Source organism: Chanodichthys erythropterus, chromosome 10, assembly GCF_024489055.1.
Source record: "Chanodichthys erythropterus isolate Z2021 chromosome 10, ASM2448905v1, whole genome shotgun sequence".
Lineage (NCBI taxonomy): Eukaryota > Metazoa > Chordata > Actinopteri > Cypriniformes > Xenocyprididae > Chanodichthys > Chanodichthys erythropterus.
This window is the reverse complement of record NC_090230.1, coordinates 16,327,374-16,343,263: the sequence shown is the minus strand read 5'-3', so window position 1 is coordinate 16,343,263 and position 15,890 is coordinate 16,327,374. Positions and strand designations below refer to the sequence as shown.

General features: G+C 38.1%; 1 protein-coding gene across 1 annotated transcript in view; it reads right to left on the bottom strand.

The window, feature by feature from the left end:
* Window positions 1–9,679: 9,679 nt before the first annotated feature.
* The window catches only part of LOC137028140 (adhesion G-protein coupled receptor D2), a 50,941-nt gene continuing 44,730 nt past the window's right edge, over window positions 9,680–15,890 (bottom strand). The window contains exon 22 of the mRNA XM_067396902.1: window positions 9,680–9,744. Coding sequence (XP_067253003.1) covers window positions 9,680–9,744 — 65 coding nt within the window. The remainder of the gene's footprint in view (window positions 9,745–15,890) is intronic.

Below are 15,890 nucleotides of genomic sequence, written 5' to 3'. Positions count from 1 at the left end.
TCTCCAGGCTGTTACGAAATTTAAAGTGACTCTTTGACAAATAAAATGTGAGAAAACTCTCATTCCACAGTTAGAAATAGCAAAAAAAAAAAAAAAAATACATTGAGACATGAAACGTGCTGTAAAAATAAACAAAAAGGAGCATCCTATGAAAAGCGCTAAATGCAATGGCAAAAAAAGATTGTTTCCAAACAGGTTTCTAAAACACTCTCCCGTCTACCATCGTTCTGGCCTGTTATTTTCTGAAGACATGGTTCACTGGTAATCTTACATCAGCACTTTAGAAACTTCAAGGTTTCAACACTGGCCCAAGATCTCAAAGTAGTCTTGTTAAACAGTACCAGCTGAGGTAAACAGCTAAAGGTACACAGAGTGTAAAACCCAGAGGCAGATTTAGCTCTGGACCATCTGTTCAATTCATTGCAATCAGACTCGCACCAAAATATAATATATATACAATTTTACAATAAAAAAAAAAACAAAAAAACAAAGCAAATTTATTTAAAAAAAATTGTTGACACACACAGGTACTTGCATGCAAATCATTCCCAGCTAAGACACGATGTACCAGTTATGTGATTTTTTGATACTTTACTTTTATTTCATGACTTACTAATTGACAACATAACTATAACGTTGCATACTCGTAGTTTCTTTTGTGCTTTAGTAAAGTGATATAAAGCTCACGCCTCCACATTCGCACGTGCCATTGAAGAGTGCGCACTACGAGCACAGTATGATGTCTGACAGGTCAGGAAAGTTCGTTTTTGGGTGAGAGACTGTTATGTGTTAGAATAATGCCACTGACATAGCCTGACAACACTCATCTGACCGCAGATACTGCAACAGAAAAACTCAACTTTGGTCTGTGTAACGCTTCACAATTCAATTTTCAGACCATACAATGCAAATGCAAAAATGAAAAATTGAAACCAGACGTTCATTTTTCTTGTTTTTCGGTTACATCATCAATGGATATTTGCCATTTTTCCCCCCTTTTTTCAATTTTACTTTGGCTTAATTACGACTTTAGAAACAATCATTTGAATAAATGAAATCTAACCGATTTTCTATGTTTCCATTTTTTGTCTTGTAATTTGCGCCGTGGGCTGTACCATTAGCATGGAGTGTGGCCGTGGACTACTATCATCTCATTGATGTAACTGCTTTATTTACTGCATGCATGTTGAAGAGTAGTTTAAAAGACTGAACACAGAGGATGACCTTTTTCATCCAAAGTGCAATCATTTTTTATTATTAATATAATAACTGTGCTGTGCTAAATATAAGGCTCAGACTGGCCATCACGAGCAGCTGGGAAAAGTGAAATCCCGGTGGCTTGGCTGATTTGGCACATTGTCCAGCTTGTTTGTATTTACTTATTCGTTATTACTTTATTTTATTAATATACATTATGCCCTTGGTCAGGGGGTGCATTTTACTTGGTAGGCTACAGTACAACCATGAGATCACGAGATCAGTTCATTTTCAGATGGATAGACAGCAGACGGATGGCAGCTCGAGCAGCAGCGCTTGCCAAGTGATTGCTTGCTTAAAATGATTGTTTCTAAAGTCGTAATTTAGCAAAAGTAAAATTGAAAAAAAGGGGGGGGATGGCAAATATCCATTGATGATGTAACCGAAAAACAAGAAAAATTAATGTCTGGCTTCAATTTTTCAATTTTTTGCATTGTATGGTCTGAAAATTGAATTGTGAAGCGTTACACGGACCCAACTTAAACTTCATCTGACAGAAGTTTCAACAGCTTTCACACACGTCTTTCAAAATAAAAGTCTTGCATCAGAAAAACATTTAGTATTATGTTTTTTGTTGTTGATGTTTCTTTGATTGCACACTCTGCGACCCACTCAAAACAGTCTTGAGACCCACCAGTCGAGAAACACTGCGCTAGGGCATGCATATAGTGTGACATAATTTCATTAACATGTTGGTACGCAAGCAGACAGACATAACACACATACTCTGTACGCTCAGCTTGAATATGTGCCTTGAATTTTTTTGCTAATTAGTTTGTATACAAGGTGGCAACACTGCCCTGGTCCGTTGCTTCACAGTTGAAAAAGAAACGGAACAACAACAAACCACTGGAGATACAGCAACAACAGACAGCCACGCCAAAGTGTGCTTGTGTGAGAAAATTAAGAAATAAATGAAACTCTAGTTTAAACTAGTACAAAGCCATTTTTATTGGTAAAAACGTTTTTCTATTTTCCAGTCTGCATGTGTCGACCTGCTGGATTTATGCACACTATCAAATGGACTGAACTTTTAAAGTTGTGCATTTAGCTGTATGTGTACGAGAAGCATCCGTGTCAAAAATTACATACATTTTGGGCTTCATCTGTGCTAAAACAAAAAATGTGTATTAATAAAGCAAACCACCAACAATAAGTAACATCAGGGGTGCGGGAAGATGTTTTTATTTAATATATTATTTTTTACTGTGGCTCTTTTGGAAAAAAATAATTTACCAAAATTGATAAAAATGGCTCTTTGGTCAAAAAAGGTTATTGACCCCTGCTTTAAATAAAAGTGTTATTAAGCTATTTACACTGTCATATACAATAAAAGAGCCTATACAGTGACAGCTAATAAAAAATGAACAGAAATCCTTGCACAACACCAAGACTTGCACTCATGAGTAGAGCAGAGTTTTTTTTTTTTTTTTTAAACATAATGCAAAACATATAAATAACACTTTTTAAACAGCCCACTTAAAAGTGCTAATTACAAATAAATGACTAAATGCTAAAAATGAACAATTGTAAATGAACAAAAAATTAAGTTGCATTTACAATCCTGTGAAAACGGGCTGCTGCAGCACCCCAGTACCCCTACTTCCTGTACCCCTGAATAACATATATAAAATAAATACAAATTAAATGACATATACTGTATTAAAATTGACTACATATCAGTCCTGTGAGGTCTTATTGTATGAGGGACTAATGAGAAATGAGTAATCGAAAATGTCTTTAAAAAAAAGTTTCTCAGGCTAATTTCAGTTTCTACATCTGCAAATGTCGATATATGTACCTCAACATAAGCTGACATGAGGTATTCAATAGTTTCAGAAGACCTGGTAAACCTTCAGAGTTGTCAGGAAGTTTTTACTTTCTGGAAAAATCTGACTGTGTTGTCTTGGCCTGCTCTCTCCAACTTTGAGAGAAGCCAGGCACTGCAGGATAATCACAGTTTAATAGGAGCAAATATTGAAAGCAGGAGCTGACCAACCAGATCCCCTTTCCTAGTGCTCTCTCCCAGTGCGACCAAGAAAAATGTTAGCACATGGGTGCCTAAGAAATCGATAATTCCATGATATATCAATTAACGTCAAAAAATAGTGGAAACCGTCATATTGACGTTCTTTCATTGTTTAAGTTGGAACTGTCCAGTTGAAGTGTTGGAAACGCAGCTCTATCGAAAATCTAACAACCTTGTTCAAGCAAAACAATTCACGTGTACCTCGCGTGTACCGTTCTACAATTTCAGCATGAAAAATTTGCAGAATTTCATTGGCAGGAAACAAAAAAACATCCAAGACGAAGTCCAGATGAATGGATTGATGTCTCTTTTTTAATGTACATGCTTGTGTTTTTTATGTACTTGTTCTTAAGATGAACTTGTGAGGTACGCTTTCCCTCTCAGGCGTCCTATTTGCCATGCAGAGCTATTGCATGCTGGGAGAACGAAATGTTCACAGACTGGGGCCTCTTTCTAATGATTTCCCACACCTGCACATCTGCTGCCGTTTTAATTAATACTCTAAGGAGGTTTGTCGCGGGTAATCAAAAACAATGTCACTTATGAAATCCTTCATTATAGAACAGAAATCAATACTTTGCATGAGTAGAATGAGGGCGCTCACAGAGTAGCCCACGTCACAATAAACAATCTAATCAAGAAAAAAACAGGATAAAAGTGTACAAAGACTTTATTCCGGGCGTTCAGCACTCCACGCAGCAACACGTGGTGAAAGGGTGGGTTTCATTTTTATGCAAGCCTTGGCTCCTCAGCTTCATAAAGGGTGGAAAAGGTGGGGGGGACGGCACTGCAAAGGCAATAGTCGCATCAGCTCTCTTCAGCTCTGCAGCATCACCGCAACCTCTCTCCTCACTGATTTATGGCTCGCCGCTGACCTCTGAGGTCGTAACATGGTGATGGGTGACTGGCTCTCAACGGTAAGCTACTGGCACTTGACAAAGTGCCGAGAGCAGAATGAATTTACTCCTCTTTTCCTCAATCATCAACAGGCGCACGCCGGCTTGCTGCCCTGACCCCCTCTCATCCTGACTGCTATAACAAGATCTCCCATCTCATGGAGGAGCGAGGGAGAGGGAGGCTGAAAAATTTACTGTCATTTCTACTTTCCAATGAGCTCCGGTGAGCACTTCTTTCACCTTCAAGTTGCTTAGCGTGCTGGGGATAAGGAGGGGAGAGATGGTTGGTTGGAACGGGGGCGAATGCACTTCGATGCACCTGTCTAACTTTGGGTCATTCGCCAGAGGTACTTCAATCTGCGTTTGCTTCCATCAACTTCATAACGGCACCTGGAAGCAAGTTCAATTTAATAAGCAAATAAATCTCCATAAACATGGACGTTTCACGTACCTCGTTCATCAGCGGTGTCCACCATGGATGTGCCAGTTAGCCGCAAACAAATACTTACTAACGCATTCATTAACGCATATGCAAAAATCCATTCGGTTACTTTGCCTTTTATTGTCGCTACACTAGCACTGGGTAGGGGATTGTAAATTTAGGCAATATAAAATGCATAATTTCCTAAAGTAGGGTTTTAAATTATCCGCCAGTGCAAATGTTGGCCCATTGTGGCAGGCGAGACACAGTGGGTTATAATTGAAAATAAAAAAGCCATTTAAAAGACATTCAATAAGCCACTGGGAAATTGATCAAGCTATAAAATCTGTCGCTACTGGGGCAAGAGTCTGGCACTCTTGTAGAGACACTGCTTCGGTCCTGACACAGCACTCTCCCTGCAGGCTTCACGGTTTACATGCCGGCATACAAACAAGGGATGCCGCAGAAGTACACTTCCCGATGGGAGATGCTTTCCCTATGTCCTCAGGCGCGCATTTAAATTGCGTGAAAAACATAATGCTGTAGTACGTAGTGGAAGTTTCAGACTCGCTCTAGAAAAATTGGGAAAAAAAAATGTTTCCCTCAGTAGAGAGTGGTAAAAAAAAAAAAAGACAGTAGAGTGCAAGAGCAGGCACAAGTGTGTGGGGAAAAAAAAAACATATTCCGCTCCTGCTTCTTTAACTTTCAATTCTGCCAAGCATCTCTGCTTCACAGCCCCTGGCTATTGCCTTTCTCAATCTGTCCCTGGGGAGGCAGGAGTTATGGGCCCTGTCGATTGAGGAGAAAGGGATGTTATTCCCCTGTCACCCTCACCCGGTCCGCCAGCAGCCCTGCCCTGATCTATGGCCACCGTGGCGGGGTAGAACTGTCTTGATGCACCATTGGTTTCCAGTGCTGTCACCCCCACCCTGACGCTCAAACTCATACTACCTTTACAACCCCCTCACGACCCTTTAAAACAGCCCCCCTCCATGATTCTTTTTGGGGAGTTCTCAGAGGAACAGGAGTGTGACACGATGAGTTTGAGGTCACCCCTAAAGGGACAAGGTCTAGTTGGCGTCAAAAGCGGGATTAAGTGACACCTGGTGGGTGTTTACCTGAGATGGCAGATTGGACAGTGGTGTGGACAGTTGATCATGGCACTGAGAGATTGTGTCTAATTGGAGATTGTGATCTTTGAGGACTTAGCGTAAAATGGGGTGGGTGTACAACAATTTCACAAAACTCATTTGAATACCAATTCATCATAAGCTTTGTAGCTCAGTTCCAAAACCTACTGGTATCTTTAAAGGCAGCAAATTTCTAAGGAACCATGCTAACCATAATCAATAGAAGCTGTTTTAAAACAAGTCTCTGTAGGTGACAACTCTGTTAACGATTAATGGTGCAACACAAAAACGCTCCTTACCACACTCAACCTGACTAACAATCACAGTTTGTATATGATGTTAGCATACTGCTAAGCTAATGATTATATACACTAATTTATTTATTTAACCTTTAACCAAGTCATTAAGAACAAGTTCTTATTTTCAATAAGCAATACGTTCTTATTTACATCAGCACACACTAGCACAAAATATTGGATAAAATTACAATATTACATGTAAATAAAATTATATTATTACAAAGGGTGTATTTAAAGGTACAAGATGTAAAATTTTTGCAGTAAAATATCCAAAAACCACTAGGCTAGTGTTATATATTTTGTCCAGCTGATTACAAACAATATCTCTAATGTTTTCAACTACTTGTAAATCATGAGAAAATTCCCATTCTAAACAGTGACACGGGGCAATGCAGTCGCCTGTCAATGACGTCGGTTACCTTTGTTACCGCCTTTACTGACGTAGAAGCCACATGACAACAGTGCCGTGGACAAATGCGGAAGTAGAGTCTAGCGTCCAGCAAACCACTAGCTTGCTTCAAGCAGTTCCTTATTTACTTCTTGCACGTTTTATGGTGGATTGTGTTAATTATTTATGGAACATAATTACTGTTTACCATCTGCCGCTGGTTCTGTTGACAAGGACAGCTCCCGTAAACTCATGACCGGAAAAGCGGAAGCGGCGCCGGCAACTGTGTCATAATAAAAGTCCCGCTGCTCGTGAGGCGTGTGTTGATCAATCGCTCCAGCTCCTCGTTCAGCTCCCGCAACACTCGCTCCTGCTCTGCTTCATACTACAGTAACGTTAATAATCGCATCCACGAACATGAATTCTTCCAGACTCCAATCCCTATTCTTTTGCACCGTCCGTTGAGATGGAGACCACATGTCCCAAGTTTGTGCTCTAAAACTTGGCGTCATCAAACTACGCCTTTGTTTTGAATAGGCTTCTAGCGACCTCTAGCGGAAAAAAATATCACAAATTGTACCTTTAATTAGATATTATATATTAATACATATATACCCCAATTTTGAAACAGAGTTCTTGTCTAGAATGGGGACAAAAAAAATGCTCAAATTGGAGCAACTGGGAACTGGAGCAGCCTGAATGAACGAGAAGAACAAATCTGAATGTAAAAACTTAAATGAGTAGACAGACACACGTCTCCTTATAAGTCCAGGAGCATTTTGCTTGCAATATAAATATGGGGGAATTGCTGTCAGATCTCCATACACATGAAAAAACTAAAGGGCACGCTTCCATTTGACATGTGTCGAGAATTAAGAAAAGAGGTGGAGAGATGGAGGAAGGCCTCGGCCCACGAGATGAGAGATGAGATGGAAAACATACCCTCCGTTAGCCTGTGGGTGGAAGGATGATGCTCGGCCAACTGAGATGCGCATAAATGACTTTGGATATGAACTATAAAGCAAAGAATGAAAAAAGCAGAAAATAACTGATGCAGGTGGTTTGTGACAGTGACCCCGCGGGTATGATCTGACTGAATAAAAATACAGATTAATAAATAAGTATCTTTTAAAAAATGGGAGACTGAGGAGGGCTGCCATCTATCAAAGATCCTATTACCACAAAACCTGAAGCCATATGTATAAGGCAGCCAGGATCCTAAGCAGATACAAATTCAACTTTTCCTTACAATTTGTTATCTCTCTGACACTCATCATGCCAACCCACACACTGATCCACAAAGACACACAGGTTTGAATTATGAATAGATTTGTTTTCTCATGTCTACTCAATAGGTATTGACTGGTTGTATGCATTTTCCTGATTTTCTTTAAATCTTCTATTTAAAGTAAATCAGTTGCATACAATAATCCAGACAGTATGATCACAAGTAGCTTTATTGGAGGAAATAAAGAGTTAAAAATGAGAAAAGTGAGAATGGGATGGGTTTTTTTTTTCCCCTCAGAGAGAGAAATGTAAACAGCTATCTAACCACTACCATATTTTTGTAATCTGTTTATTTGGGTATTTATACAAACAATATGCAGTTGTGTATTCAGCTTGTACAATCAAATGACACGGTCTTCAATTGGGACAACAAACAACAAACATCTTATATAAAATGTCAGACAACTCAGCTTTCAAGGTCATATGTTGTCAATCTTTGTGAGTGTATGTAGGAGAGGGAGGTGGGGATGACAACAGATGGATTCAACTTTGCTAAAGATCCACTTGTAACAGAATAACACGCTGCTGCGTTACGTTGCATGTTGGTATGCAATAACAAATTATAGCATTTCTTTAGAGATTGAAATACAATAATTTGTTGTGACACCAGACATAAACTTTCATTTGCAGAGCTGAAAATGAAGGAATGCAACAACAAATTACTGGCACAACCATAGGCTGACTAATCATTTAAGACATGTAAAAGTTTCATTTCAAGCTAAATGACAATCTCTGTTGCCATTTGCCCTGCAACAATTGATAAAAAGGAATATAAAAATAGTTAAAAAAAATTTTTTTAATTAATTTACTGTCATAAATATATACAAAGAATATATATATAACAAAACAGTCATATCAGAAAGTATTTATAAGAGCAGTTACTTTTATATGTACATACTATGAATGTAATCTGGATGTACTACATCCACCATGTTACTGTCATGTGAGCTACCAGAGTCAGTTCATGTGTCACGTCTTCCTTTAGCATGTCTTACAGAATGTTTTACAACTAAAAATGAGTGTGGAAACGAACTTTCCACTTTTATCAAGCTTTTCAAGTTGACCCTTGAGAATTACAGCCTTTTGATGCACCAATACTGTGCTTGTGTACTCGTAATCGTAATAATTAACAGACTATGAAACAAATTAAATATTCTCACTATAGCTGCTGTGTGCAGTTGATAAGAGAAAAACAGGCAGAGTGGATTAAAGGGGACATCGGATGCAAAATTCACTTTTACATGGTGTTTGAAGTTAAATGTGTGTTGGCAGTGTGTCTACACATCCACCCTATAATGATAAAAATCCACCCAGTGCTTTTTTTTATCCCCACAAATCATAAGCACTTTTTCAGATCAAGCCGTTCTCCGATTCTTGGCAAAGTGATGTCATTTTGCACAGGCCCCTCTCACAACTGTTGACAGACACTAACGTTTTAGCATAGACCCGCCCTGAGTTAGCTGTAAACAGTCCGCCATTGTTTCGACACCGCGCAGGTTTAGACAAGAATGTCTCCTTAGCGACTGAGGTGTTTTTTTGTTGGATATAAGAATGAACATAGCAACCGTCCTTTACTCTCGACACCTGAGCCACTGAAGACGCAGTGGATTAATTTTGTTTTTGAAGGAAATACACCCCGATCTACCTATATGCATTTATGTTTGCGTGAATCACTTTATACCAGACAGCTTTCTGAACGAGGGGCAGTACAAAGCAGGTTTTGCTAAAAAGTTCCTGATGGATGGATGTTTCGTGATCCAGCTTCACCTCCAGAAGATGTGAGTATAGGATTTTTTTTTTTTTTTATGAATCTTTGCAAATCGCCTTTCCTAATCATGTGCTAGTTAGTTAGCAAGTTCCACGACGAACTGGCTAAAGTTAAAGGCCAGTTCACACCGCACAGATAAACACCAACAAACACGTCTGTCGGAGTTTGTTGGATCAGGATGCAGCAGAGATGTTCACAAGTCTTTTATCTGGAGTCCGAGTCAAGTCTGAAGTCTTTATCACTGGAGTCTGAGTCAAGTCTGGAGTCTTCTGTCACAAGTCCGAGTCAAGTTTAGAGTCATTAAAAAAAAGAAAAAAATTCTCATAATCAAATCCTATTTTTTATTCTAGTTGTATTATATAGACAAAATAATATGATCTTTCTACCATCTGTTTTGTTTGAAATTAAGGTCCTAAGATGTAAGGGATAATGTACAAAATCCATTACAATGTACAAAACAATCGTCCTGGCAACACGAGTAGTCGTTTTCAATACAAGTGGACGCAAGATGGCGCCAGTGAGTCACGGTTTGTTATACTGCAGTTTGTTTTATACAGCTTTGTTGTTTTTGATGATATCAGAAAATATCAAACCTCGGAATGTTTAAAGTGTTAGTTCACCCAAAAATGTTAATTTTGTCATTAATGACTCATATCGTTCCAAACCCGTAAGACCTCCGTTCATCTTCGGAACACAGTTTAAGATATGTTATCCTGTCCTAATCGCCAAAAACAACCACGGCGACGTAAAAGTGCATTACCAACGCCGACAGATGAAAGGATTCAATGGAATCAACTCAATGGAATCAATTCAATGGAAAGGATTCGGGAAGAGAATACAATGCTTATAAAAGTCGTAGTTTTTGTTATTTTTGGACCAAAATATATTTTCGATGCTTCAAAAAACTCTAACTGACCCTCTGATGTCACATGGACTACTTTGATGATGTTTTTATTACCTTTCTGGACATGGACAGTATACTGTACATACATTTTCAATGGAGGGACAGAAAGCTCTTGGACTAAATCTAAAATTTCTTAAACTGTGTTCAGAAGATGAACGGAGGTCTTACGGGTTTGGAACGACATGAAGATGAGTCATTAAAGACATAATTTTCATTTTTGGGTGAACTACCCCTTTAAGAATATCAATAGAAAACTGTACACATGCTGATTGTGATATGTTAAAATATGAGCTTTAAGTAATAAATGGATTAACATCTCTTTCTATCTCTCTCTCTTATGGACACACATTAAGAAAAAAGCTGCATATAATACGAAAATATTGATAAAACGTAGTGCTAGGTTTAAAGGCTAGATTTTTTTTGTTCATATTTTAACAGGCTGGCAATCCAAATAAGTCATACAGCTACACCACTGTATAATAGCTAGCTGTGTGAGCCAATGTGACAAACCTCTGTGGATGTGATGTCTCATAAAATTTGATGATGTTGTTGCGGTGTCTTTAATTGTTTTCCCGCATTCTGTGCATCTAGCTGATCTGACATGATAATAAATCCAAACAAAAAAACATATGGCACGGTGGCTCCCGTCATGCTTCATGGGATTCCAATGACATTTCGGAGTTTACGCGCAATGCATGGACATACGTAATCAAATTCTATGACAAGAGTCCGATCTACCACGACAGATAGGGGAATATGTATTATAAAACCATTCAAATACAATTTTTTTGTTGTTCATATTTTTGTTGTATCAGTGGTTAAGGGTAAAAGACTTGAGTCATTTTTAAAACATTCAGAAGTCTTTTGTGTCGGGTCGAGTCAAGTCTGAAGTCATTTCAGGTTGAGTCCGAGTCAAGTGTGAAGTCTGTTAAAATGTGACTTGAGTGCGACTCGAGTCCGAGTTCCTAACTCGAGTGCCCATCTCTGGGATGCAGCCTCCGAAATGAGAAGCAGATAGTGTGATACGCGTGTGATACCCCTGTCGGCGTCTGTTGCCGTTGGTCGGAGTTTGTTTTCACCCGACTGAACATGTTTAATCGGCAACAAACTCTGACGTAATCTGACCTGGCCACAAACCGTTGCCATGACGATGAGGCAAGTCCCTTGGAAAGACTGCTGTTTGATTGCGCGGGCGCCTCAACAAAGCACTACAAACGTGACATCGCAGCTTGTTCATTATCAAAATAATACAGTCGAACAAACATATCGTCATTTCTATTCAGAACCTTCTCACTGTAATTCATAACTGCACGTTTATAATGAACAATGCATTAAGGGGATTGTCTTATTACAAACTGTGTACATTTTATGTAAAAATAACATGGTAACACTACAATAAGTTTACTTTTACCTAGAGGGTTTATAAAGGCGTTGGTTAATGACTAACAAGAAATTTTCAAATGTATTTTAATCGTTTTTGAACATTTATAACTGCATGAATAAGAATGGTGAGTTCAATGCAATACCAAATAGTGTTTACAACTCGACCATGGAAGATAGGGGTGGGGTGAACAGTAGCTCATTATCATTTAAAGGGACATGCACCGAAACGGCTCGCTGTGAACAAGCTGTTTTTGTCAAGGTAAAAAGGGTGTTTTTTTACACAACCATTAAGAAATTTTAATCAAAGTATGTTATAGACTTTTCATGAAGATTCTAAAGAATCATACTAACTTGTGGAAAATTGCCATCCGATGTCCCCTTTCAGCATGCAGTGGCGTGGTAAAGAGAGAGGGTGTGCACTTCTGTTGAATGCTCTTTATTTGTTATCTTGATTACTCAGCACACATACATCATTTGGATTAAAACTAAATTGTATGTGCAAGTAAAAACATCAACTATTATGTGATTTATGTATGAGTTGTTCCCTACATTATTACAGGAAGGCGGTAGGGTAATTACATGATGTTTTGTGCAAGTAGCCTTTTAAATTGAGTTCTCTTTCATGTCTTCCTGCGCTTGAATAAACAAATTCACACAAAATTATGTCAAAATGCCCATATAGGCAAGTATGCTTGTGAAACATAGTCGGTTATGTGTTAAGTGAAAGTAAACAGTTGAGAAAGAAAATGCGTGTGTAACAGTATGTTAGATACAAGTAGCTCTTAAAGTGACAGCAGCCTAATATTCCTACTGTTGTCTTTGTCCTGAATGTTAATCTAACTTCAAAATACAAAGAGAAACTAACTGACCTTGACTAAATGACTTTTATAACTTTAATAATGATTAATCTAAATGTATTTTTATACAGTGAAGACTATGCAGTGTTATTTTACATTTGATTACTTTATTCAATTTCTATAGCTAAAAATTGTGATGTTTCACTGGTATCTACAAATTTTAACCACTGGCCCAACCAGGCCAGTAGAAAAAAATCATTGTTGTTGAGCCCTGCTGGAGCAGCTCTAAATTAGGGCTGCACGATTATAGCAAAAATCATAATTGTCGATTATTCCCTTGAAATTGTAATTGCGATTATTAAATTACGATTATCACAGTTTACATTGAATGATGTATTGAATAGCTTTATACCATTGTTTGAAGCAACTGCGTGCCATATTTTTGTATTAAAAAAAAAAACAATCTGAAAACAATTTTTATTGTTTTTCTATAGCATTAAACCTCAAATGTTAACTATATATTGGTTTGGGTTCTTCTTTAAATAATCATAATAAAAGAGTCAACATATGCATGGTATAATAATAGGGGCTGTTGCCAACAGTGTGGTTCCCCGAGAACTAATGTTCCCCTAGGGCCTGAAGTGATGTAAACTGTGCTTGTTGTTGTTACTTTTATTTTGACGATGCGTCTGACTTTTATTTTGACAGCGATGAGAACAGTTCAGACAGATCCTGAGCACAAAGTGCCCGCATTCTCCATCTTCATTAGTTTACGATCTGTTTAACAGTCCTGTCTAATACGTTATTAGATAGAACTGTTAAACAAAGAAAGTAGATAGTATATGAAACAGTATTAGCTTTTGCCGTGCCCGTGTGGTTGATGCCCAATGTCGCCAGCTTAGCAGAAATAATCATGTTTTGCTTGGTCTGCTCAAAGTCGCCCTGGATTTTCTCCTTAGCGTACGGTTCAGAGGTCCATCTATCACCGTTTTCCATGTTTGTAGAGTTCGTGGAGTAAATATATAGGCTGTGTACACAGCTTTTCAAAAATGGCGGGTGCTGGTGTTTCGTGTGCGTTCAACATATCAGTGTACACCTACGTCACTGATAGCTCCTTTTGTGCTGGGTTAGATCTTTTACGCTCTGAAGTAGCTGTGATTCGCCTCTCACAACGTGACGTGCTCATAACACACCTCTTAAACACGCAGAATAATGTAAGTGGATATTTATCCTTGTAATCATGCCTATGAACGATTACGAAATCGTGGCATCCTTAATCGTAACTGCGATTAGAAAGTCGATTCATTGTACAGCCCTACTCTAAATATTCACTGTGCTATTACATTAAAGATAAACCATGAGAGAGCAATAATAAGAACAGTAAAAGTAACAGTAGCTCCTACAATACATTTTAAAGCTGCAGTCCTTAACTTTTTTGGTTAAAAATTATCCAAAATGAATTTTTGAGCAAGTACATAACCAGCCAGTATTCAAAACTATCACCTTACCTTAGCCCGAATCACAACGGGCTTGTAATGTTTTATAATAAAATAGGTACTGGTGAGTTTTCGCTGGAAATTTGAGCATGCCGCCATTCGTCTTTGCGTCATTACGTCACGTCTGTTTACATAAAGGAGTCCCAGCTAGTATATATAGAATATATATATAGAATATATCGCATGTGAGGATGTGGCAGATGATTGATCACTTATAGCCTTTTCTCACAGCAGCTGGAATAATTAAACTTATCATTTTGATGGCAGATTGTATGGTATGACAAATTAACCTTAGAGATTAGTCTCTACAGAAATAAAAAAAAATCTACAGCTAATACACACTAAATACATGTAGTCACACAATGCTGATGTTATTACATTAATATTTTGAGAACAAAGTATAACAATAATAATAATTTGCATGATTTGAAGTGATATGAGCTAAACTATCGATTTAATCACCATTGGTAGCGCAATTTATTTATTTACCTGAATACTCAGCAAGATGGGCATTTTTACATTAAAGGTGATAGAGTGGATTTTTTGGTCGACTGAGAATTCAAAGACTGTTACTGAGTTTTTTAAATGAGCGCATGCGTAAGAACAGCCCCCCTCCTTCACAGCTCATTTCAAAGGAACACCTCCCAAAAATCGTGCACGAGTATTGGAACACGAGTGTTTACCACCGGCATTCGCTGTATCGTGTTAGTGGATTCATTATGTCGGACTCACCGCAGGTAACTTATAATCTGCAGTTGTTACTCCTGTCTCATGACAAAAACATTGCATGTGGCGCCTGTGGAGTGCGGAAAGTTACTGGAGCGCGCAGCCGTGCACGTCTCAATATATATATCAATATTTCAGTATTGATATATATACGACTTCAGAGTTTACATTTAGTCAAAACTTCTTTGCTGTGCTTCTCTTTTCCATAAACACTTGTCCTTTCCTGATTCCTTTATGCATATAGCATGCTCTCATTGCCATAATTGGTGGATTGAAACCGTTGTCTCAAAGGAGGAAAAGACAAGAATTGATCAAAAGTGAACATAAAACGCTTTTTCTCATGCTCACTCAGCTTCAAAAATTACTTGACCTTGAATGGAAGAGACACAACAATCAGTTATACACAATATGTTATACACAATCAGGGCATACGGCAGCATTTATTGTGGGTTTGGCCCTATTTGTTACAAGACAAGGCCTTTCACAGTTGGGCTCATATGTGTATGAGCGGCTCTCTCCCTCTTGGTTACATTATACATACGTTTCTTCTTAGCACTTAGTCTTGTGGCTGGTTGACTGGTTTAAAAAATTGCACTGCATTAAAAACAAATATTCAATCATGGCTCGCATTGCAACCGATTACGGCGAGAGTCCGGGCGAGTCTCGTCAAGATGATTAGTTGCATCGCTCAAATGCACGGGACAGCCCCTTCTGCATATGCATATGGTCTGCACGCACAATGCCAAGTAAAACTGACATTTCATTCCTCTCAGAGTGAATTCACCTTGAGTAATGGGCTGGATAATAACAGCTGCCAATCTGTATGAATTAGTGCACGTGTATGATTCTGCTCTCTGATTGGCCATGTCATGATTAATCAGTTTTTGTGCAAGAAAAGCTAAGCCAAGGGGGAAAAAAAGGACACATGATAGGGTGTCAAAAGTAAATTAAAATAATTTTTTATAACAATTTTTATTTTAATATTATTACATTTTTTTATACAGATTATCAATGTAGTAAAGAAAACGTACTAATTTAATTGATTTGAATAATTTAAATGATATAATTAAATATGAATTATCAATTTAAAGTAAATTAATTAATAAATT